The sequence below is a fragment of the Podarcis gaigeae genome (genome assembly GCF_964106915.1).
Source record: "Podarcis gaigeae genome assembly, chromosome: 9".
Taxonomy (NCBI): domain Eukaryota; kingdom Metazoa; phylum Chordata; class Lepidosauria; order Squamata; family Lacertidae; genus Podarcis; species Podarcis gaigeae.
Window position 1 is genome coordinate 22,867,980 of NC_139685.1, and position 26,388 is coordinate 22,894,367.

General features: G+C 44.2%; 1 protein-coding gene across 18 annotated transcripts in view; it reads right to left on the minus strand.

The window, feature by feature from the left end:
* LIMCH1 (LIM and calponin homology domains 1) overlaps positions 1-26,388 on the minus strand; it is a 219,256-nt gene that overhangs the window by 53,769 nt on the left and 139,099 nt on the right. For all 18 annotated transcript variants that reach the window (XM_083754801.1, XM_083754800.1, XM_083754799.1 and 15 more), the window contains exons 6-9: positions 23,019-23,129; positions 12,015-12,210; positions 7,992-8,244; positions 5,372-5,653 (exon numbers count right to left, since the gene is read on the minus strand). In XM_083754801.1, coding sequence (XP_083610927.1) covers positions 5,372-5,653; positions 7,992-8,244; positions 12,015-12,210; positions 23,019-23,129 — 842 coding nt within the window. The remainder of the gene's footprint in view (positions 1-5,371; positions 5,654-7,991; positions 8,245-12,014; positions 12,211-23,018; positions 23,130-26,388) is intronic.

Sequence of the window (26,388 nt, forward strand, 5' to 3'; positions counted from 1 at the left end):
AAAACCCAAAGGAAAATGAAGTTATTTGCATTCAAGAATTTATAGCACAAAGCCACTTCCGCCTTCAAAGTTGCAGGCTTCACAGCCCCTCCATGCGCGCGGTGGGTAGAGGCCAGCCCCGCGCGATTGGGGGGATTTCCGGCCGTGTCACCCCCTAGCAGGCCAATTGGCTGGCTTGGGGGGGCGTGGCCTGCCCTATATAGGCCAGGGATCTCCCTCTTTGCTGCCTGCCAGCTGTTCCTGTTTTCCCACCCACCCACCCTATAAGGTTTCGTTCTTTGACCTTGCTATGGACCTTTGTTGGTCGCCGTTGAGGGGCCTGCTAGGAATTTTTCCACTTGGCAAATTGGCACCAGCCACTTGGTTTTCGCCTACCTCGTAGCAAATCGTCACATGAAGGGTCAAGAAATCTCATTTTATGCTAACAAGTAATAAGTTTATAAAGCAGTTATAAACTAGTTTAAAGTATTATGGCTTCCCCAAGGGACTTCCCAGGCTGGCTTTGCATGTTCCTATAATCTGGATTGCATGGCATGCTTAACCAAACTATGGCTTAGCAACATCATGTACATGTGCGGGCTCCCAGAGAGTTGCTCACAGCTATCTTATTCCTCCCTAGTCCCTTTTACTGCCACTACAACTCATGGTTAGCGAGGCGAGAGCTTAACTGTATGTCCTGATTCAGAAGACACAGAGAAGTTTCTCCTCAGGAATATGCATGCCTGTAGAGTCTCACTATGGAATAGTTTGGCTGACTGTATCAGACAAATCAGTGGAAAACACCAGCAGGAAAGAAAAAGGAGATTTCTAAATGCTCTTAACATTATTATTATTATTTAAGTTTCCTTCCTCCTCTCTGCAACCACGTGTATTTAAAAAAGAAGAAGAAAACTAATTAAGTTCATCTTGGGTCTTTCACAACCAGATGGGGCTCAGAAAGGTAGGGGAAAGGACACACAACAGCGCAGGTGTTTAGCCTGCCGCTAAAGCACAGCTTTCCTCTTTGGCAGGCTTTCCCTGCCTTCTAGCACCACCACTTTCAAATTCTGCACCTGGCACCTAAGAAAATACAGTATTTCAGGACGACAATGGGGGAGGAAACAATCACTTACTGCTGCAGACCCTGAACATCTTGCTCTACCTAAGACAGCTCAAGAGGTCCTTGAGAAGAGAGCATGAGGAGTCCTGCGGATAAGATGACGCCAGAGCGCTTCCCCCAACTTTTGTTGCCCTTGGCTAAAGGACTGAGTTGTCCACCTGTCATAGCTGTCAATTTACAGATTTGAAAATAAGGGACCAGCAGCCTCGAAAATAAGGGGTCAGCAACCAAAATAAGGGATTTTCCGAACACAGGTATGTTCAACTTTTGAGCCCCTCCGAGCCAAAGGCAGAAAACCCAGCCAGCAGCCAAACGAAGCCTCAAGCTGTGGTTCCCACAGCACAGCAACCCGGCAAAGGGGATGCAGCAAGGAAAATCACCGTCACCTCTCCGCTGGGAAGCACTGAGCAAAGGCGAGTCCCCAGGCAACACGGCCGATTCGATCGGCAAAAGGCATGCAAGCTCCACCCCCCAGTCATTTTTAGACTCCTTATTGGGTGAGCAACGCAGCCAAGCAACACAGTTGGAGCCTCCCTCCTCCCTGGCCAGAAGGGAGGGAGGGAGAGGAGCTGCTTCCTTTGAAACCCAGGAAATTTAAGGGACATCATCAATAAGGGACAGCAGCGGGACACAGCGCTGGGATAAGGGACTTTCCCACCAAATAAGGAACAGTTGACAGCTATGCCACTTGTATCTGCAGCTTTGAAGGGGGAACTGGAAGTTGCAAGGCTGGAGCTGTGCATAATGACCAAAAAGTTGTTAACCTCCTCCAAGCACACGTGCTAAACCTATTAAACCCAGTGTAAGCCTGCAAACTCTCCAGAAAGGGAGAGACGGACAGCATTGTGTTTCATTGCTATTTTGAGTCATGTCCAAGGTTCTCATTTAAGCCTCACAGATGCTGTTGTTCAAACACCGTTGTCTTGGTTATTGCACACGTTAGTCCCAGTGTAGGATTAACAGGGGTTCTGTTATTGCCTGCCATACAACCGAATACATGAGATATCGTTGGAAAAGCACCAGGAAAGTGGCTTCAGGCATTCCCTTGCAAAATGGGGCCTTGCACATCTTCCCCACGGTGACTTCCAGGTGTGCCTGAAGCTCCCACGAATCTCCGCACACTTTCGGCAAATGGAACTTGAACTTTGCTTTTTACAGTTTCGGATACTGGTAGAGATGCAATGGCAGCTCTCAAAACCAGCCTGCAAAACCAGGCACAGTTGTGGAGGGGGGAACTGCCCCACTGCCAGTCCGGTCAGTTCCTGTACTTGGAATGCAAGGGCACTGTTATGTACTGAGTTGAATAGGATACAGAATGCAGCAGTCTGATTGGTCCTAGTACAATACGATTCAGAATGCCGCAGTCTGATTGGTCCTAGAAGAATGCAGCAGTATGACTGGTCCTCAGGAGCCACCCAATCCAGCTCCAGTTGGAAGTGAATCCGCAACCTGATTGGCCTACAGAAGAATCCTGGAATTAGCCAATCACATGCAGCCCATTGTGTAAATAATGTATATAAAGCAGATATTTGGGGGGAACTTTCATTCCTCCTCACCACTATGAGCTGAATAAAGAACATGAAATCCACTCTCGACTCCGAGTATATTTCAGGCACCATCTTGCCCCCTGCTTCAGGCGGCAAAATGCCTTGAGCCAGCCCTGGCTGCTTCCAACGACGTGCCGGCATCTGACTTGAGCAATTGAATGCAATCAAGCTTGCTCATGAAAACATGTTTTTGTGCATGAGCAGCATGATTTGGAAATGGCTGTCTCCATTTTCCACAAAAAAATAAAAGCTTCAGGCTACACTAATCTGCTGCTCTGCTACACTGTTCACACGAGTAAGATACTAATGTGTCCATTGTTTTGTTCATGTTGACCAGGACTTTCCTGACAAACAAAGCGACTCTGAGTTTAGAACAATCTCTCTCTCTCTCTCTCTCTCTCTCTCTCGTGTGTGTGTGTGTGTGTGTGTGCGCGCGCGCACCAGGCAGCCCTACTTGCAGTTAAGCCATTTCCATTAGTTTTATTACAGCTGCATCTGTAGCAAACCAGTACTACTGGGTATCATACCAAGAAAATGTTGCAGCAATCCCTTGTCTTATCAGCATTTGGCTTGTGCAATTTCAACCATATGTAGTTGAAGGCAAACTAGGTGAAGCAACTCAAGTTCTGAGCTCTTTTCACATTGGGTCTCCTTGAGGTTACTTGACGTAAAGAGGTTTTAAGCTCTCTGCCTTGCTTGCTGGGCAAAACTACTTGGCACGGTGCTTCTGAGGGTACTCTCTCTCTCTCTCTCTCTCTCTCTCTCTCTCTCTCTCTCTCTCTCTTTCTCTCTTCCCCTCATATGCAGTCCCAAGGTTTGACTGTATGCAATTTTATGCATAACCCTTGGATCTGCAATTCATCACAATATTAATACTGCCCCTTTGAGAGAACTGGTAACAGATTGGCTAGAATATCATCAATTCAATGATTTTTTAAAAAATATGGATAAAAATAAAGTTTTAGTTACAAGGTATCAAGATTTCAAAGAGAGATCTTAGAAGATAATTTTAAATTGTTGTAAAAAAAATGTATAATTTGCTCCTGGGATGGGATACAAAAGATGAACAGGTCAAATCTGTGATGATACAATGGGCAAAAGATGTGGGACATAAGATACAAATACAGATAGGTAGCCGTGTTCGTCTGCCATAGTCAAAACAAAAAAATTCCTTCCAGTAGCACCTTAAAGACCAACTAAGTTAGTTCTTGGTATGAGCTTTCGTGTGCATGCACACTTCTTCAGATACACTGAAACAGAAGTTACCATACCCTTCTATATAGTGAGAAGGTGGGGAGGGGTATTACTCAGAAAGGTGGTGGGAATGGGTGATTGGCAGATAGCTGTGATGAGCCTGTTGACGACTCTTAACGACTGCAATAGGTCTTACAGGAAAAAGCAAGGGGTGAGAAGGTGAAAAATGGCTTTGTCATGTATAATGAGATAAGAATCCAACGTCTTTGTTCAGACCAGGTCTCTCCATGGTTTTAAGTTTGGTAATAAGTTGCAATTCAGCAGCTTCTCTTTCCAGTCTATTTCAGAAATGGCAAAACTAACTGGGGAGCTCAGGAATCAAGAAGACAATAAATTTATAAAAAGAATGGGAAATGTTTATAAAGTATATACAGAATCATTGTAAACAGGTCAAAACATTGCCAGGATATTAAATACACTTGTAATGTAACAGAATGTACACTTAGGAAGATGAAAAAAAATGGAGAAGTATTGAAATGCAGTTGAAAATAGAATCAAAAGGACCCATGGAAGGGATGAGGGGAAGTCAGGAGATTCAGAGTAATCTCAATATTTGGATTTTGTACTGGTTTTTTTTTTTTTTTTTTTGAGGTATGTTTATTTTATTTTTATTTCTCTCCTTTTTTTCTTTGAAAATCAAATGAAAAGATTATATTAAAAAAATACTGCACCTTTGATGGGCATTCTCTCACACCCTTTTGCTGTTCTTATTCCATCAGCAAGAGTTTGAAACAGATACACAAGCTTGATTTTTTGAAATGCAACAACGAACAAGCAATCAGGAACAGCAATGCCAGAAACCCCAAGCCAGACTCCTCCATGTGTCAAGCTGCACATGGATGCACAAACATGTCTGTATTCTGACAGAGTAGCCCAACTAACTGATCCACCGTGCGCAATATCCACAGGTGGAAAAGCCGAAACAAACAAGCTACCCTCACATCAGACGTGCCTGAACAACTGAAAGAGAAGGGATGGCTGCTGATGACATTATTGTCACGTGTTTGCTTACAGCAAATTGTTGAACAGTCTCCATGCTCTACCAGAAAAATGTAACGAGCTGAATATTTTTACGATTCCTGTTTTAAATTAGACATCCTTTAATGCAACTGCTTAACCTCATTTTTGCTTTGCATTCACGAAAGCGAAGCTCAACCGCTCCACATTTAGAGCCTGTTAATAGGGCACAGTAATTAGAGCACACAACTCTTTTCCAGCCAAAAATTCCTGCACCATAATCGCTCAGTTGCAATGAATGTGTTTAATAACAGATAATACTACAGCGCGCCGGCCTGCAATTCCCAGCTATTGTTTTCTCAAATCTTGCAGTGAATTCCGGCGAGGAAGCAACAGGCGCATTTTATGAGGTTATTTTTCTCGTGACGTTGCAGCAAAACCCAGGAAAAACCACACAGCATGGCAAATACCAAATGCATGCTCACGCCAAGTCCCGCAGTGCGGGAGAGCTAACCTGCTACCATAGCGTTGCACAGCCGGCATGATCTTAATACCAGCCTGCTCAATCCTTCGTAGCTTGCCCAGTTCCTTGGGATCTTTTTCGGGATTTCTGGGCCCCGCTGCTTTCTTGGCAGAATGTGTAGAAGACTGACGTAAAGGCTCTCCTTCGTTCCCTTCTGTTTGAGCAGGCTTCCCAGAGGGGTTTGCAGCAGAAACGCAACAGCCCAACCACTCTTCTTCAGATTGCGCCAGTACTTCGGTTTGTTCCTCTTCTATAGTTTCAGGGTGGCTTTTGCTAACAAGTCATACAGGGCAGATTATTTCACACCACAGTCCTGCCTTATTATTTATTACCTGTTGCTGCTTGTGACCGTGCAGATCAGGTTAAGTTAATTCTGCACTGAATTAAAAGGAGACGTGGCTTTTTAAATGTGAGCCATTACTAAAAGGGGGGGAAATCCCACAACTTTGACATGTGGATGTGAAGGCAGTACACTCATGTTTTTGCATATATGCACACATATTGGAATAATTTAATTACAATAATTTATTATTTATACCCAGCCCATCTGGCTGGGTTTCCCCCAGACACCCTGGACAGCTCCTAACTGAATATTAAAAACACAATACAGCATTAAACATTAAAAACTTCCCTAAACAGGACTGCCTTCAGATGCCTTCTAAAAGTCAGATAGTTGCTTATTTCCTTGACATCTGATGGGAGGGTGTTCCACAGGGCAGGTGCCACTACCGAGAAGGCCCTCTGCCTGCTTCCACGTAACCTCACTTCTCGCAGTGAGGGAACCACCAGAAGGCCCTTGGAGCTGGACCTCAGTGTCCGGGCTGAACAGTGAGGGTGGAGATGCTCCTTCAGGTATACTGGGCCGAGGCCCTTTAGGGCTTTAAAGGTCAGCACCAAGACTTTGAATTGTGCTCGGAAACATACCAGGTTGCATCTAGAATAAACTAGTTGCATTAAAGTCCCATTAAAATCAATGGAGGAAGTAAATCATGGCTTAAGTTCAATGGGAACCAAGTCCAATGAACTTAGTCTGGATCGAACCCATTATATCCATATTTAAAATAAAGGAAAACTTGAGTAAGGTGGGATATTCATTTTCAAAAAGACCACGTTTAGGTGGGGAAAACACCTTCCGTCTGCTTCAGATATTCTCAGAGCCGTTATGCACCATTGTCTCCATGGATGCAGACACATGGGGCAAATGACATCTGACCCCGGGGACTGTTGTGGCTCATGTAAATCACTGCCAGGAGGCAGCATGTGTCCATGTGACTGTGCCAAATCAGTCAGAACAGCTGCCTGTCAATGGTCAGAAAGAAAGACTTGTCACTGGGTGGGTGAGTTCCAGCTGCTTAGCCCTACAGCCTTGTCTCAGAGGCCTTCAGTGAGCTAGATGCCTAGTAGACAGTGGCCAAAGGCAGTGGGAGAATCTCTTGTATGCTACTTTGAGAGCCTCTCTGGGCTATAAAGTGGGATAGTTCTATTAAAAAGTAAATAAATAACGCTACTTCGTTCACTATTCTTCAGTGCTCCATCAGTGCCCTTGGCACTTTTCAAGATAAAATAAGCACACACACAAAAAGGAAGGTTGTTGTGTCAAGGACCTTGTGACTGAGACTTAGTTGGTAGTTCAGCAAGGGAAAAGAGAGTGGCAATAAGAGCAGAATACGAGCAACTGCAGTTATACATACAGTCAAACTTCGGTTGCCGAACGTAATGCGTTCCAGAAGCCCATTCAGCTTCCGAAATATTCGACAACCGAGGTACGGCTTCCGATTGGTTGCAAGGGCTTCCAGCACTCAAGCAGAAGATGTGTCGGATGTTTGGCTTCCGAAAAACATTAGAAAACAAGAGTAGTGACTTCCGGGTTTTCGGCGTTCAGGAGTTGAGGTTTGACTGTAATGAGGCTTTTGTGTTAGTCAGGGATGAGGACTTAGGCCTTAAGCCAAGGGCTTCCTGGAAATGATGGATTTGGGAGGGAATTGAGGAAAGAGAGAGATGAGAACAAAACTGTAGCACCCGCGACGGCAATCCGTGAGAACGTTTTAGAGCATCTGAACCAAAGTTCTGGCTTCAAGTAACGTACATGGTACTAATATGAAACCCAGCATCTTGTTAAAAGCAAAGTAGGTCAAACAACCTTATGTCCACAGTAAAACTCATTAAGTACAGTGGTACCTCGCAAGACGAATGCCTCGTAAGACGAAAAACTTGCAAGACGAAAGAGTTTTTCGTTTTTTGAGTTGCTTCGCAAGACGAATTTCCCTATGGGCTTGCTTCGCAAGACGAAAACGTCTTGCAAGTTTGATTTTCAATGCATTCCTATGGGAATCCGTGCTTCGCAAGACGAAAAAACTCGCAGAACGAATTAATTTCGTCTTGCAAGGTACCACTATAATTCTGCAGTAATGTCTCAATAAACTAAGTATAGCAGAGTTGTTTATGTGATGTTCTAAGTCAAACTGCATTCCATATGATTGCCATCTTGCAATTAATCAAGCAAGAGAGAACACGGCCAGAAACCATCTGTTGGTCACCTGTGAATGGGAGATGCACTTGTTAGGTTTAGGTGGCTCTGACTTGGTAACCTGAGAAGTGGCCAAGTCCTTACCTGAAAGGTCTCTCTCCTCCTAGGGGAGAAGTAGCAGTACTCCAGCTCTTCCTGAACTCCTCTCGTTCGGCCTTCTTCTTCCTGAGAGGAGCCGGAATATAGGCAGTCTGGTTACTCTTATTGGGGAGGTATTGGTTAAAAGGCACAACTGATTTGGGTTCACCATAAGATGTCCGCCTTGCAGACATATCGTCTTTTTTCACATCTGGCAACTTTCGATGCGGCAAGTCAGATTCCGAATCGCTTCCTCTGCCTACGTGGAAAAGAAAGAAAGAAATTAAGGAAAAGAAAGAAAGGAGTCAAGTTTAAATGCTTAATTCATGTGTGCCAGTAGGAGGACCACTGCAATTATTTGGTGCAAAGGTGTCTATCTTCTTCCCCCACAAACGAAGGTACGGTTTGCAGGCTTCAGAGTGTCAATTGCCGTAGAACATGACACATACAAAAGTGCTCCTTAAATTCAATGGGCAAATGAAGCATAAATTCCAGTCGCTACTTAGGAGTGAGAATCAAGTTTTTAAATTGTCAGTGAAAGCTGTTGTGCTTTAAGATCCATCTTGAAGTTTCACAAGGTCACACTTGCACACTGCACATGGGACTGCACAAATGAGGGCAGACTTTTTTTAAAAAATGACCCACATCTCTATTGTATTAAACGTTTTAAAAAAACACAATTGAGTATTGCCCCTTGCACAGGGAAATCTTCAGTTAACAGTGATAATTGAGAACACACGGGGACGTCCTATAATACGTTTTTCCTATTATAATCTTGAATTTGAAGGTCAGAAATACAATAACTGCTGTGTTCACACAGCTCCAAGAAAAACTCCTCTAGCTCTCTGCAGGCAGAATATTTTAGCTGTCTTAAGCAGAAATATTCAACAAGCTGCTGCACTACAGATATAGCTAGATGACAACACAAGAACTGCCTTGCTGGGTTTGATCAAAGCCTGCCTGTCTCATTCAGCATTTTAAGCAGCAGTCAGCCAGATGTCTCTGGAAGGAGCAGTGGTCATCCATCGTTGCTTATCTCCAGTGTATGACACTCAGAGTAATACCATCTCTGAAGACGGAGATTCCTTGGCTAATAGCCGTGGATACACCCCCCCAACCCAAGGATTTACTAATCCTTTTCAAAAAGCCATCAAAGCCAGTAATGAACCTACAGTACTTGAACTCAGGATCATCCCATGGATTTGGCCACAGGACGCTCAACTTCATGGGATGAGCCAAAGTTCAAGTAATATGGGAGAAAGGAAACAAATTTCTGAACAACTGTACAAAATGAACTCAAGACCTTTAAACATTTTTACTTTCTTTTCAAAGATGGTAGTGTTGCAAAAAGGACCCTTAGACAGGTAAGTCCAGTCAAAGGTGACTATGGGTGCAGCGCTCATCTCACTTTTCAGGCTGAGGGAGCTGGAATTTGTCTGCAGACAGCTTTCTGGGTCATGTGGCCAGCATGACTAAACTGTTTCTGGTGCACAGGACACCATGACGGAAGCCAGAGCGCACAGAAACACCAGTTACCTTCCCGCCACAGTGATACCTGTTTATCTACTTGCACTGGTGTGCTTTCGAACTGCTAGGTTGGCAGGAGCTGGGACAGAGCAATGGGAGCTCACCCTGTCGCAGGGGTTCAAACCACCGACCTTCCAACTGGCGAGCCCAAGAGGCTCAGTGGTTTAGACCACAGCGCCACCCGCGTCCCTTGGTAGTGTTGCACAACAACATGGGCAGGGACAGAGATCCAAGTCTACTAACTGTAGCTCTCCAGATGTTGCTGAACTCTATTCGCACCAGTATCAGACAGAATGTCCAACCACAAGGGAGAAGAGGTGTAGTCCAATGGCATCTTGAAGGTCCCTGCCCTAAACAGCTCGGGACCAGGTGACGTGAAGGATCACCTTCATCCATATCAACCAGTTCACACCTTGAGCTCTGCATCCCATATCCCACTTGTATACTTCCATTTTCGTACAAATTGTACAAGTTTACAACATGTGGGGCACTCTCAGTGGGGTCCCCGTGTCCATGGGACTGTTTCAACTGAAACCTTCTTGTCCCCATCATTTTAAGGTCTTTAAGCAGTCTTGAAAAGGTAAAGGTAAAGGTACTCCTGCCCGTACGGGCCAGTCTTGACAGACTCTGGGGTTGTGCGCCCATCTCACTTAAGAGGCCAGGGGCCAGCGCTGTCCGGAGACACTTCCGGGTCACGTGGCCAACGTGACAAAGCTGCATCTGGCGAGCCAGAGCTGCACACGGAAACGCCGTTTACCTTCCCGCTGGTAAGCGGTCCCTATTTATCTACTTGCACCCAGAGGTGCTTTCAAACTGCTAGGTTGGCAGGCGCTGGGACCGAGCAGCGGGAGCGCACCCCGCCGCAGGGATTCGAACCGCCGACCTTTCAATCGGCAAGTCCAGTCTTGAAAGACCCATTTAAAACTGCTTTCTTCTTTAAAAAAGAAAAGAGCATGCTATTTTTTAAATTGTACTGCTCCATGATACAAAACTGCAATATTGTAATTTTTTTAATCTAATTTTTTTAGACTGTGCTGCAGGTTGTTGTGATTGGTGATACTGCTAGTTATTAGAATTTTATTGTTAATGGCATTTTAATGTCACAGCCGACTGATCTGCATGCGTGCGGAAGGCCTTCTTAAGTGGTTTAACCCTAAAAGGCGGCCTATACATATCTAAATAAATCAACTAGCAAGCAAATGTGTGACTAGCTATATCATCTGCTAACTAAATGTTAAGTTTTTCCCCTCACCACAACGGCTATGCTCAGATTCCCTGGTTAGAGACAGCATGCTTCTGAATACCAGTTCCTGGGAATCAAACGTGGGGGAGAAAACGGCTGCCCTCTGGTTCGCCTTTTGGGCTTCCCATAGGCATCTGGTTGGCCACCATAAGAACAAGATGATTCCTTGGATAGCTCAGTTGGTTGGAGCAGGCTACTGATAGTCCCAAGGTTGCAAGTTCGATACTCATAGGGGACAGCTGCATATTCCTGCATTGCAGGAGGTTGGACTAGACAATCCTCAGGGTCCCTTCAAACTCTACAGTTCTATGAAGTTGGACTAGTTGGGTCACTGGCCTGATCTAACCAGCCCTTATGTTCTTACCATGAATCCATGTCAATCAATTTACTGTCTCGCCAGAGTGGCGCATGCTCTAGTTATCTCCCGCTTCGACTACTGCAGTGCGATCTACGTGGGGCTACCTTTGAAGGTGAGCTGGAAACTACAATTAATCCAGAATGCGGCAGCTAGACTGGTGACTGTGAGTGCCTGCTGAGACCACATAACACTGGTCCTGAAAGACCTACATTGACTTCCAGTATGTTTTCGAGCACAATTCAAAGTGCTGGTGCTGACCTTTAAAGCCCTGAATGGCCTTGGCCCAGTGTACCTGAAGGGGTGCCTCCACCCCCAACATTCAGCCCGAACACTGAGGTCCAGCTCCGAGGGCCTTCTAACAGTTCCCTCCCTGCGAGAAGTGAAGTTACAGGGACCCAGGCAGAGGGCCTTCTTGGTAGTGGCACCCACCCTGTGGAATGCCCTCCCATCAGATGTCAAGGAAATAAACAACTATCTGACTTTTAGAAGACATATGAAGGCATCCCTTTTTTAGGGAAGCTTTTAATGTTTGATGTTCTATCGTTTTTTAAAATATTCTGCTGGGAGCCGCCCGCAGTAGGTGGGGAGACCTGGTCAGATGATGATGATGATGATCTCCTTGCATTTCAGGCCCAAGAAGTGCCACCACATAAATTTGACTGCTATGACATCCCCCACCCTGCCACAGCTTGTAGTTATGAGGCAAAAAGCTTCCGCCATAGTGTGACCCCCCCAAAGCTCTAGACCATAAATTGCCATTCAGAGAGAGTTCCCTTCTGACTTCAAGGCACATCACGCTTCCAAAACTCAAGCCAGCTTCTCCAGCGGCAGCACACCGGCTATTTCACACCAGAAGAGCTGTGTGTCACATTCAAAAGGAGCCCTGGAGAGAACAGCTTACCATCGCTGCTTCCTCTCAGCACCACATCTGGAGACGGCGTCTGCTGGGAGCGGGAGCCGAAGGAATCCAGGCTGTCAAAAGAATCATCTCTTCCGTGGCGGGGAGGAGAAAGGGAATCGCTGCGTTCAGAGTCCCAACAGTCTACATAGCCGCTGTCACGGATGCTGCGCTTGGGACTCTCCACATCCTCAGTCTCCTAATGTGGACGAAGCAAACACACCCACACACATACAAAGTGTTGTTGTTTTTTAAAGAAATACCTTTAATGCAAACAGCAATAACTTTCTGAGAATCTAGCATGCCTAGAACCTACAGCTGGGGACAGAGAGATATTTTTCTAAGGGAGTTGAAAGTGGTATCCTGGAGGCATTGTTCACCCTGGTACTCACACACATTTCTTTTGTATCATGGCTGTCTCTGATCCAATAGGTTTTGCAGGTTTTCGAAACAGTAGAAAGAAAACAGTTTAACTAGAAACACCCACGGGGCAAACAAAATGTGTACATGCACTACGGACAATGCCTCTCTCTCAAAACAGTTTTGTCCATCTTAAAAAAAAAAACCAGCCAGCCCAATTGTCTGTTTCCAATACCAGAGGAGTCAGTGTGGTAAAATGTACACATCACCACAGCCAGCACCATTCTTGTATCGCCTTTTTACGCTTACAAAAAGAGACAAGTCAGTCTTCCACCCAAAACTTCTCTTTCCGCCACTCTCTAACCAAAACCATTTTCCAAGTAACTACGAAGAAACTACCGTTAAAAGGCAAAACACAATCCGCCATGGCAATGTGCAGAATGAAAACACACCAGATTTGTACAGAGAATTGGAAGAGAACAGGTTAACATGTTCTAAAGAAGAGAAGTGGTGTCGATGTGTGGCACTTTAAAAGACTAAGCCATCGATTATGGCTAGAGCTCACTTCCATCAGGTATAGGTTTACATGTATACCAAGAAGTAGAAAGAAAGGAATTGACCTGAAACATGGCTGCTTCTGCATCCAAATCCATATCATGCAGGCCATTGTCCATATCATAGGAGCAAAGGGATCCTGGGTTTAAGTTAGCAGGCAAGGCACGTCTAACTCCACCGAGCTGATCATTTCCCCCTAGATATCATACTGGCCCGGGACACCTGCAGAGAGAATCTGCTGTTGCTGCTTTTGGCTCAGTCAAACAACGAAGCAGCGAGCTGCAGGAGACAGCGTCTTTCTACCTCGGAGAGAAATTCCAGTTATGAAAGAGGGGATGTCTTTCTTCCCGGAGCAATCAGCAGCCGAAAAATATGCAAAACGCTTTTCCTGATGCCTCTGAAGAATTCAGTCTTGCTCTTTGTTTGTTGCCAGCTCCTGGCTCTGGGGGATATGAAAGCACTTGTATCTGACCCACATGTTCAGAGCAGTGAGAACAATGGCCGCCTTTGACAGCCTCCCGATTATAAATTCTTTCCAGAGCAAGCCGCACATACTAAAACACTGAAAGCTCCAGAAGAGGGAAAAGGTCAGGAGAAGCCACCCTCAGCCTTGCATTATTAGAAGAACATTGCCCCTTGTTTCAGACGGTATCTTATCATCAGTTACAACAGGATGAGGCCAAGAGAAACAAAAATAAGGCCCTTTGCTGAAAAGCAAACTTTTGGGAGTCCACCCAGCCCCTGCTTCTCCCTTTGAGTAAAAAAAAGGCAGGGACAATATTATCAACCTCAGATGTGGTCATCAGAAAAGCCCAAGGTGAGAAATGCTTCTCAGGGAGTCCTTTTGAAAAGGTGCAAAACTGCCAACAGGTGCAGAAGTGTCTGTATCATGTGGTACAAATAAACAAGTCATGCCAGAGGCCTGCTTCACTTGATTATATAAACAGATGTGGAAGACGTTGCAAGTTCAAGCAACAGAGGTTTGCAGACTCATACGCCATAATGGCATATTTGTCAAGGAGTCATGATTGGCAAAGCCTCTGAGTTAGCTGTGCCCCTTGGGCTTCCCACTGTAGGGATGAATGATTCGTTCTGTTTCCAGTTCACGTCAATTTCACATTGTGTTCATTCATAAGTCCATTTTGTTTTATTTCTGAATGAATCTGTGATATATTTTTAAAAAGAAATCTGAATGGCTATTCTTATTTACATTTCTAGTTAAATATGCATTGCCACCACAAACATATGTATTTGAGTAGGTGCTTTACCTCAGTACTATATGCTTTTCTAAATCTATTCTCTCTAAGAACTTTATCACAAAATTTGGAGACCCTCCCTCCCCCAGAAAAATATAAATGTTCCAATCTGAACATTCATATGTGGATCAGGTCACAGGATTTCATAGGAATCAAATTCCTCAAGCATCCTTACTGCATTCTGTGCGAAATGGTCTTCAGCATTAGGTGGGGATAACCCAGGTTCAGATCCTCAGTCACGTATGAAACTTTGGCAATTTCACACATTACCCAGAGGTGAACCCAGACTTGACCCTCAATAGGGAAACAAAGGCAATCACAGCTTCCCAACAAGAGAACTGGAAAAATATATATGTATGCAAATAAGTGGTTCTTACATCCTTGCTTTTTGTATTTAGGTGCACTCCTAAAACTTACTTAGCCTAATAAGTAAGCTGCCAAGGGCTTTCACTGAAGTACCACAGAAAACACCTATTCTCTTGACCTGTGCACCAACAGCCGATAGCTCAGACCAGCTTGTTCTGCCCTATCTACAGATACTGTATATATATGTTTTGGAAATGAAAGGGTCTCATGTCTCATACTGTGGTCCTGCCCCCCCCCCAAGAGCTTCTCCCAAATTTACATACTAAAGTGGAAATAATTACTATTACGATTACTATTATTAGCAGGGCACACGTACAGCAAAGACTTGTATGCTGCAGGGTTCCTCTTGGGCATATAGGGCAGATACAAGGTACCCACTTACATGACATCTACTGGATGGCACAAGTGAAACTCTTCCTTGTGGGAACTGTAAAGGTAAAGGGTAAGGGGACCCTGACCATTAGGTCCAGTCGTGACTGACTCTGGGGTTGCGGTGCTCATCTCGCTTTATTGGCTGAGGGAGCTGGCATACAGCTTCCGGGTCATGTGGCCAACAGGACTAAGCCACTTCTGGCGAAACAGAGCAGCGCACGGAATGCTGTTTACCTTCCCGCCAGAGCGGTACCTATTTATCTACTTGCACTTTGATGTGCTTTTGAACTGCTAGGTTGGCAGGAGCAGGGACCGAGCAACGGGAGCTCACCTTGTCGTGGGGATTCGAACCACCGACCTTCCGATCGTCAAGTCCTAGGCTCTGTGGTTTAACCCACAGCGCCACCCGTGTCTCTGTGGGAACTGTACGCTTGCATAAAAGAAAGGAAAAGGACACACTAGAGCAGGGTTTCCCAAACTTGGGTCGCCAGCTGCTTTTGGACTACAATTCCCATTATCCCTGACCACTGGTCCTGCTAGCTAGGGGTGATGGGAATTGCAGTCCAAAAACAGCTGGAGGTCCAAGTCTGGAAAATCCTGCACTAAAGGGAGACCACTTAGGCCTTCCCCCTTATAGACCCCAAGAATAAAGACTGTTCTTCGCTACATAGCTCAATCTCATTTATGGTCACCCAGACACTGCATTTCTTCCAAAATTGACCACAATTATTACAGCCGCATTGCAGATGAGGAGCAGGGCAGAGAGAGGCTACCAGCTTGTCTAAATACTACCAAGAAAGAGGTGAGCTTTAGATTGGAAACTTCCCAGTTTGTACATCAGTCCCTTTGTTATGATGACACATTAGGTGACATCCTGGGATCAGATCTATGAAATCCTATGTGAAACAAAACAAAACAAAACCCAGTACCATGAACAGCAGAGAGGAGGTAGAACAGAAACATACAAAGGGCTTTAAATATGAAGCAGGATGATTCAAAAACTCAAATGCCCTACAAACTTCTCAGGGAGAAAACTTAGTAATTAGGGTCACTGTTGAGTTGGCTGCCAAAAGTCCCTTAGCGTGCTGAAAGCCAAGGTCCCCTAAGGCCAAGCGTGGAGACGGCAAATAGCTGTAAGGTAAAATCAAAGAGTTTAAGGAAGTTAAAATAATTTGATCAGATGAAAATGCAGCGTTTCATGGTGTCTCTTTCTTCTGTTTAGCAATGAACGACAGAAGCTACTACTGACAGCTAAAGAGACTGTCCTTTTTCCCAGGTAAAAATGCTCCATGAAATAAATTAGATGCGTGTATCTGTTACTCATACGGAGCTACTAGCCCAATTGCCTCTAAATTACTAGGTGTGATGGCCTGGGACTTGGGCTCAGACTCGGAACCAGAGGAGACTCAGTCTGCACCAGATCCTTTGCGTCAAGCATCATTTGAACCAAGTCTGGGGCCTGATCCTGAAGAGTCCCAGTCTGCACAGGTTCCCCTGCAACAAACACCAGTGGGCTGAGTCAGGGGCCTGAGTGTGCCCTGGCTCCAGATGCAGGGATTACCTCGTTGCCTTCAGCTGGGCCATCAGTTACAGCTGCTCCACTACCAGTTGGGTCAGAGGAGGCTGAGGCGGCCTCTGGATCTAGTAACCCACCTACGTCTCCCGAGCTGCAGAGACTAAGGTCTGAGAGAAGGAGAGACCTGAGTACTCGCAGGAGGAGTGCTCGTCTTCGGGCGAAACAGGGAGGTAAGTCGTTGGGGGATCAGGACCGGACACTACCCCGACAAAGATAAAAGGCTGTTGGACCCTGCCCCTGGTTGCGGGAGCAACATTGTTGTATGCTAGATCCTGCACCTGTCCTTGCCTGGTTTCCTGCCTCATGTCCTGCCTCAGCCCTGTTGGACTGACTCCCAGCGGAACCTTTGTATTCTGGACCGGACCTGGACCGGGCCCAGCACACTAGGCATGGTGCTTTACAAACATTTAGCATTTTGAATTTTCCCGTTCACTTATTTATTTCCGCACTGACTAATACAGATTTGTGCATAAAGTGGGCTAATGAAAATGTGGGAGAGTTAGTATGACTTCTGTGGACTTTACTTGCAATCCTGAAGCTGTTAGGACCCAGCTTTGGACAGCAGACTGAAGCGAGTCAGGAGTTGTGGGACCAGCCAGAAGTTGAGAGCAAAAGAGTAAATCAGAGCAGGAGGACAACCCAGGAAGAAGGATCACAGAGCAAGCCAGGAACAAAGAATGATGCAGGAACAAGTCTGAGCTCAGGAAGAGCTCGTGGCTCAGGCAAGGCTCAACCAGTGTTCGAAACTCCCATTGTTCAAGGCGCATTTTGCGACAGGGAATTTCATTAGGACAAGCAGTTTCTGAGCTCTGGGTGCAGTAGTGCACCGAATATTTCAGATAAAAATGGCAGAGTAGAAGGAAAGAAGGACCTTATTCTGCCTCCCTACTTCCAGCTACTCTCTGAAGACTGGAGAAGAGACCCTCTTAAGAATATTACAGGGGTGGGCAGGTAGGCCATGTGAAAAATGAACATAATATTTTATCTGCAGTTCATTCATTTCCGGCGCTGTGGATTAAACCACAGAGCCTAGGAGTTGCCGATCAGAAGGTCGGTCGTTCGAATCCCCACGACGGGGGGAGCTCCCGTCGCTCCTGCCAACCTAGCAGTTCGAAAGCACATCAAAGTGCAAGTAGATAAATAGGTACCGGCTCCAGTGGGAAGGTAAATGGCATTTCTGTGCACTGCTCTGGTTCGCCAGAGGCGGCTTAGTCATGCTGGCCACATGACCTGGAAGCTGTACGCCGGCTGCCTCGGCCAATAAAGCGAGATGAGCGCCGCAATCCCAGAGTCGGTCACGACCGGACCTAATGGTCAGAGGTCCCTTTACCTTTACCTTTATTCTTGTTATAAAAAAGCATTCCTAGACATTCCGTTGTTGTGCCCCTAACCTATTATTATTGTTGTTGTTGTTGTTAATTGTTGAATTTATATACTGCCCTATACCCAGGGGTCTCAGGGCAGTTCACAGAATAAAATCAAGATATAAAACCACAAAATACATAATAAAAATAAAAACAACAATCCAATAGCCCCACCACCACCAAAAAAACCCCACCTAGGTTAAAGGTGCCACTGAGCTCCTAGCTTTCATATCTCAGTTTCTAACACTGGGCTCAACACCAACTGGAAACCCTCTTCTGCACTTCCCTGTCTAGGAGGCGTCAATGGCTGGCCTGGGGGGACAGGATACTCACTGAAGTGATTACCTGCAGTTCAGTGGATCACCACATAGGGCAGCTGTCCACCAATCTCAACCTTCTGACCAGTGCTCTCTTAATGATACAAAAACCCACATCTTCATCCCACAATGCACTCTGCCTACCCATTTGGACCTCAGGCCTCTCTTAGTATGCAGACTCCCTTTGATTTTCAGCTCAAAATACCAAGTCTAGGTAGCTGTAATTATTATTATTATTATTATTATTATTATTATTATTATTATTATTAATTTTATTTATAAAATAAATATTTTTTTATTTGTTTTCTTTTCTTCTTTCCATAAGGAATAATGATTCCACAATCAACATCAAAAATACATTCCCTCCCCCATTCCCCATGTATTTATTTATCCTTTCACCACTATCTCTAGTGAGATTCTTAAAATCTCACGACTTCCCTCCATTCCAACTTCTGATTTCTTATATACACCAAATTCTTCTGCATTTCCATATCTCCTATTAACCCATTATTATATCCTAAATTATCCGAGTTTTTGGTAATTGCACGCGTTTAGTCCAAACCTGCTAACGTTTCAACTTGTTTACAATGTTTTTGCACATATACAATAAATGTTCCCCACTCATTTTTAAACTTCTCATTGTCGTAGTCTCTGAGCTTTGCTGTCAGTTTTGCCATCTCTGCATAGTCCATAAGTTTAATTTGCCAAATAATTTTATTATTTATACCTCGCCCATCTGGCTGAGTTTCCCCAGCCACTCTGGGCAACTTACAGCATATCTAAAAATATAGCATGTTGTGAAGGAAATGGACTGTTCTATATTATAAAAATATAAATCTGGGTTTGCTGACGCAGTGGATCACACTTAGACTGTCTGGATTTGGGAATTAAATGCCAAAACCTCAAGCGTCTTGCTTTGATAGCCAGATTAAGGTGGATCTCAGCGTGATAAGGAGGAAAAACAGAAGGGAGAGATGCAATTCTAAAGTAAGTTTCATTAAAATGTTACTGTGAAGGACTGTTTAATTTTCAGGGAGAGTAGATGGGGCTTAACTCTGTTTATTTGTTCTTTTGCTCCAAGTGGGAGGGATGCTTTGGCATGCAAGTAACTTTTATTGCATTTAATTCTTTTCCCCAAGATGAACTATCATTTTTAAAATATGTTAATAAACTTTGTTTCCTAATACTTTTGTGGTCTCTCTTAATTCACCACCCCATGTCAAGAACCAAGGCCTGTGCTACTCTTGAGCTATTGTCAAAGAGATACAGAGGACATTTTTCGCCTAGTGGCAGTAGAAAGTCTAAAGGTAAGGGTGGGAGACCATAGGGGTACACTTTATTTAGTCGGGAACTTTGCCCATACAGCAGAGTTGACATATATGTGCAACTCTTTTAACCTTCCCCTTCTAGGCATTGCTCTCCTTTTGCTCTCCTTTCCTCGCTTGGTATGCACAGCTCTGCCAGGAAAAGAAAACACCACAATTTGGGTGCCTTGAGTAAAATAAATCCACGTGGTGCCAAAATGAAACTACAGTTGAACCTGGGTTCTTGAACTTGATCTGTTCCGGGAGTCCGCCTGACTTCCGAAACCAGTGCTTTTTTTCCTTAAAAAAATGTTTAGGGGAACTCTCATTTTCCTACTCATATTGAAATACTGCCCCTCAATGAGGCCAAACTTAGAGTCACAAAATGTTTAGGGGTATGCGTACCCCTGCGTGCCCCCAGAAAAAAGCACTGCCCAAACCGGAACACGGGTGCCGCTGTGGGTTAAACCACAGAGCCTAGGACTTGCCGATCAGAAGGTCGGCGGTTCAAATGCCCGTGATGGGGTGAGCTCCCGTTGCTCAGTCCCTGCTCCTGCCAACCTAGCAGTTCGAAAGCACGTCAAAGTGCAAGTAGATAAATAAGAACCGCTCTGGCAGGAAGGTAAACGGCGTTTCCGTGCACTGCTCTGGTTCGCCAGAAGCGGCTTAGTCATGCTGGCCACATGACCCAGAAGCTGTACGCTGGCTCCCTCAGCCAATAAAACGAGATGAGCGCTGCAACCCCAGAGTCGGCCACAACTGGACCTAATGGTCAGGGGTCCCTTTACCTTTAACCCAGAACACTTACATCTGGGTTTGCGGTGTTTGGGAGCCAAAATGTACGAGTACCAAGGCATTCAACAACCAAGGTACGACTGTATGAGCAAGTGACAATTTGCTTTTCCTTTAATGGTAACCCAAAATATCTCAACTGATGTGGGTTATCTCACACCCTGATTAAGCAGAGCTGGCCACCCACTTAGAGACATCACGGCATATACAAATGTAATCATCCACACTGCATGCAAAACACATTAAAATTGTTTTGTATTCCTACAAGATGGCTGTTCAGTGCATAACATTATATATGCATGCCATGCGTTCTGAAAAGAGAACCAGACCTCCAGACCCCAAAGTCAATCCTACTTAAACACCCTCTTTGTCGTCCCACCCCCCCTTGGCACCCTCCCCAACGAATCTGACATCTTTCCCAAATTCCCCCAAAGCTCTACATACCAACAGAATAAGTTTAATCCTTTGGCAGATTGCCAGTTTTTGAGGGGCGGGGAGGGAGGAAGATAATATGTCTCCCTATCGTGGAAAACGCTTGACAGCAAGGTAAATGAAAATCAGATGAGCTAGACAGTGACACAGGCCAGTTTTCATTCATAAAACATTTCAAGTTACAAATTACAGAACAAATTAAAGAATGAATCAACTGTAAATATATATATATATATATATATATTCTGTCGTTCTGTTACTTGAATAGTAGCTTGGTTTTGTCTGTAAGGAAAATGGGGAAGGATGCATAAACCTAGAGCTCCTTCACCTCCATATTTTCTATGCCATTAGGGCAGATTCATGTTTGAGAGTGGCTAAGAGTTGAGAAGTAACCCTCAGCCATCAGCTAACAAATTTGCCTTTTGGCTTAGTAATACTGGCCTGCCTTGCAAGTCTGTTGTAAGAATAACCAAGATAACGGGTGCAAAGTGCTTTCAACACTTGAAAATGCGCTGCTGGAATACAAAGTATTATTTAGCATAGCGATTAACATGGAAACAAGTAAGCAGTCTCTCTGTGTGTGTATCCTATTATTATCGCCTCATTCAAAACATGTGGTGCAATACCATTGCTTACATCTGCATTATGACATCTTTAAAAACAGATAATCTGAAGCATGGCATTCCGTAACACAACAGTTATCACAGCCATCTGGAAAAAATCAAATTCACAGACATGCAATAAAAGCAGTCATAATAGCTACAAAGAAGATCTCTTTCCTCAACAATTTCACATATTACAAACATATTGGAGGCTGAGATTTTTTTTTTTTAACCATCTGCATCACAACTTTTATTATTAAGCTAACCTGGTTGTTGGAAAGAGGGATATGTTTCGATATTTCTGTACATTCCGATATTTATTTGTTAATCTGTTTGTTCGAATTGTGTTACCATCCCTTCTTCGCTACAAGGTACCAATGAAAGAGCTGGATAAATTGAGCATTTACTACGACTGTCTACTTTGTATGGTTTTAGGTTTTTAATAAATGTGTTTGCTATTTTTTGTATACTTCACTGTTTTGATTATCTTTTAGTGTCCAGTGGGACCACCAATTTACTTACAGGAGTGTTAACCTCAGGAGCACACAATAACAGGATCACACTAGTTTTCCAAAACATGAGGAGGGAAGCTGTTTCTTAAAGAATGTGTTTATTTTTACTGTCCCTCTAAAACTACATAGGAAGAAGAACACTTTTAAAAGCCAAGCAAAATAGGGAGGAAATGAGCAGAAAGGAAGCTGTTCTGACGGGATGGAAGACTGGGATAGTTTAAGGAGGCCTCGGGAGCCACATAAAATTTGGGGTTTCCCCTGAATAAGCAGCAAGCCCTCCACTGGTGACTTAGTATTAGTGGCGTCACTCTAAATCAGTGTCCAGTCCCTCTGCTAGAAAACCTCAGTCAACTAGCTAGAGATAAGAATGAAAAAACAATATGAGCATTGAAGTTGGCAGAAGAATATGGACGCAGAAGAATATGGACGCAGAAGAATATGGAAGAAATTGCAGCAGGTGTATTAGTAGGGTAGGAGGGTGGGGAGAAACGCCAAGATATTTCACATCTGGCAACCAATGAGCCTCTTTGGTTTCAGACAGTACATGGGTAGATTGGTCCAAAAAGCCAGGGATACAAATTCTCACAGCCCTCTAGCAGCTATGGTGGCTCATTTACCAGAAGTAATGCATTTTAGTGTTAACTCTGGGAGTGTACACAGTCGTACCTTGGTTTTCGAACGCCGCAAAATCCGGAAGTGACTGTTCTGGTTTGCAAACTATTTTTGGAAGCTGAACATCCGACGGGGCAGAAGTTTCCTGCAGCCAATCCGACGGGGTAGAAGCTTCCTGTAGCCAATCAGAAGCTGTGCTTTAGTTTTCGAATGTTTTGGAAGTCGAACGGACTTCCGGAACGGATTCCAATGTTCGACTTCCAATGTACGACTGTACTTGATTGTGACCAAACTAAGCCTCCTATGTATATTTTGCTCTAGGACGCTTAGTTTGGACAAAGTCAAGAATACACTTCCAGAGTTAACACTAAATATATTATTTCTGGTAAATGAGCCAGCGTAGCCGCTAGAGGGCCATAAAAATTTGTGTCCTAGGCTTTTTCAACTCATCTTACCATGTACTATCTGAAACCAAATTGGCTGCCAGATGTGTGTGTTTTTTCCAGTTCTCCTACCCCACAATACTGTACTTTTATTAATGAGGAAGCTATTGTTCCACTGGTAGAAAAAACCCCAACAGCAAATACCTTTCTCAGCTGCGTTAGCAATCCTTCAAACTCCCTCAGGTTGAGCGTTGCTCCACTGAAACCAGTGCTGCTGTTTGCTGTTTTCCCCAGCCAATAGATGGTGACTAAAACCTGAAGAATGAAATGAACATTAATTGTGGGGGTGATCTATCCAAACCACTCTATCAGCTGAATACAGCAACCTTGTCCAGCTCTCCAGCAGCCTTTTAAAATCTCATCAAATCATTTGTCAGCTGCTGTTTTCAAAGGCTCTCTTACAAAAGAACATGGACACAGAGACTTTGAAGCACATGAAATCACATCAGCACTGCTGATATTTCTAATGTACGTGAAGTAGCAATGGCAGAGCTCCCTATGTTGAACCTTGTTCAACAATATCTGGGGAACCAAATAAAGGAAAACTCAAGCAACCGCAACACTTCAAGGGACAAGGCTTCAACGCTTAATGAAACTGCTTTAATATTGGCTTATGTCGTTCTATGTTCCCAACACAGAGGTACAAATCACAAAGATACTGACTGCCTGATGCCAAGGGTTTATTACAACTTCTGCAAGTTTCACTAATATACCATTTTAATGGTTGTTGAGGTGGCTTAGCATTTTTTATTTCTCCACCATGAGGAATAATCAGATTGAAACTAACTCCAAAGCAACAGTCTGCTTCTCTTAAAGCTTTTCCTTTTACATGTAAAGTAAAGGTAAAGGTAAAGGTACCCCTGCCCGTACGGGCCAGTCTTGACAGACTCTGGGGTTGTGCGCCCATCTCACTTAAGAGGCCAGGGGCCAGCGCTGTCCGGAGACACTTCCGGGTCACGTGGCCAGCGTGACAGAGTTTCAAACATCAATAATCTTATTTGCTTCTTAAAATTGTACCTTGCCTTTCCAGACAAGTGCCTAGGTCAAGTAATGGGAAACCATATAAATGCTATTAAAATATCACCATCGTCTTTAGTATTTATAGAATACTTTCCACCAAACTGAAGGTTGGAAGAAAGTACGTATCTCTTCACACAGTGTATACTTAAACTATGGACTTCACTCCCATAAGATGTAGAGACGGCCAGCAATTTGGACAGCTTCAAAAGGGGATTAGACAAATAAAATTTGTAGAGGATAAGGCTATCAATGGCTGCTAGATACAATGACAAAGTTCCACCTTCCTTTTCAGAGGCAGCACATCTATGAATACCAATAGGTACAGTTGCACTCAGTTACTGCTTGTGGGCTTCCCCACAAGGATACTGGACTGGATTGAACTTTGGCTTGATCCAAAAGGATCAGGCAATGCGCTCTACATGGGGCTACCTTTGAAGGTGACCCGGAAACTACAACTAATCCAGAATGCGGCAGCTAGACTGGTGACTGGGAGCAGCTGCCGAGACCACATAACACCGGTCTTGAAAGACCTACATTGGCTCCCACTACGTTTCCGAGCGCAGTTCAAAGTGTTGGTGCTGACCTTTAAAGCCCTAAACGGCCTCGGTCCAGTATACCTGAAGGAGCGTCTCCTCCCCCATCGTTCTGCCCAGACACTGAGGTCCAGCGCCGAGGGCCTTCTGGCGGTTCCCTCACTGCGAGAAGCAAAGCTACAGGGGAGCCAGGCAGAGGGCCTTCTCGGTAGCCGTGCCCGCCCTGTGGCACGCCCTCCCATCAAATGTCAAAGAGATAAACAACTACCTGACATTTAGAAGACATCTGAAGGCAGCCCTGTTCAGGGAAGTTTCTAATGTGTGACATTTTAATGTATTTTTAATTTTGTTGGAAGCTGCCCAGAGTGGCTGGGGAGACCCAGCCAGATGGGCGGGATACAAATAATAAATTATTATTATTATTATTATTATTATTATTATTATTATTATTATTATTATTTCTTATATTCTAATAAAGAGATCTTCACCTAATGTAGAAGCCAGGCAAGCATCTCCAGGAACAGCACTCAATAATTTGGGTACCACTATCAAAGGGGCCTTTTCCTTGACTCCCCATCTCACATTACTAGGGTTTGTCTCCAACAAAGATCTTAGGGTCTAGGCAGGTGTATATGGAAAAAGTATACTGACCCCAAGGCATTTTAGAGCTTTAGAGGTCCATATGAGTGCTTTCAACTGAATCCAGATTTCTCTACTCATATTTCATTCTCTCTTAACCCCTCCACTAGCTGTATTTGATAGCATAGCTCTCAACACGTTCTCCCGCCAGCTTTAAGCATGGTTCAGGTTAACCAGGATTCTACCTCAGCCAGAATTTGCTAACCAGCTGCAAACCATAGTTAAGATGATCAGTGTTAACCATGGTTGGGAATGACAGAGAAGGTGGAGAGAATTCACACTCAAAAGGGATGTAGATAAGGAGGGAGTGCACAATCTTGCCATCTGGTCCAGATCAGTTGATGAAAATCAGAAAATCTACAGTGGTTGTATGTCAGAACCATTATGTCTGAATTCCACCCCCCACCCGTTCCCCATTCTTAAAGATCTTTCCTCCCATCACCCCTTTCTGAGGTCAATTGCATATATTCTTCATCGTCTTAAGAGGAAAATTAAAACCACAAGACGGGATTTCCACATGCAGGATATATATATATATATATATATATATAGGAAGAAAAACTCCCAATTAGTCCTGGGACAGTAAAGGGAAAGAGTTCAGTGAAAAGTAACTTAATAAGAATGTTAGTTTAGATGAACCATACATAATCAGGGAGATATATTAATTTTGTGAGAAATCTCTATTTTTAAAAAATGCAATCATTAATGTAATCGTCTGTTGCATTTATTACATAAAGTGGTTTTCCTGTTTATTTAGTAACTCCAGGTGCAATGCTTGGAATCAGTCTAGATAAGCATCAGATAACTGACAGGAAACTTCCACTCACAGAAACAAATTCTCTGGAGACTGTGGGCTGGGGTGCACATCTATATATAATGGTGTGAACTGAAAATGTTCCACTATTATACTGCTTAGGAAGCCAAAGTTTTCATAATTCATTTCCTGATAACATATTTTTATTAGGTAGGAGTTAGCTTGGAGTGTTGATGTTTTTCTTGTATTCAGACATACTGAACCATATGTTGACAGTCCAATCTGATATGTGTCTACTCAGAAGTAAGCTCCATGGACTCCAGTGGGACTGGAGCATAGCACTGTAGCCTGAGTTATCACACTTTGCTTTAACTACAGTCAAAATTAAGAGCCAACTGTGTGACATTCATATTTATCACCTGAATTACCTATAGTGCATTTTTTAAAAACCCAATGGCCTGGTTTGCACATCACAAGCAAACCATGGTTTACTTGTGAACATAAGAGATCTAGCCAGCAGAACTAACAAACTACAATTCCTGGTTTAGCATTATATCTAAAATGGGGG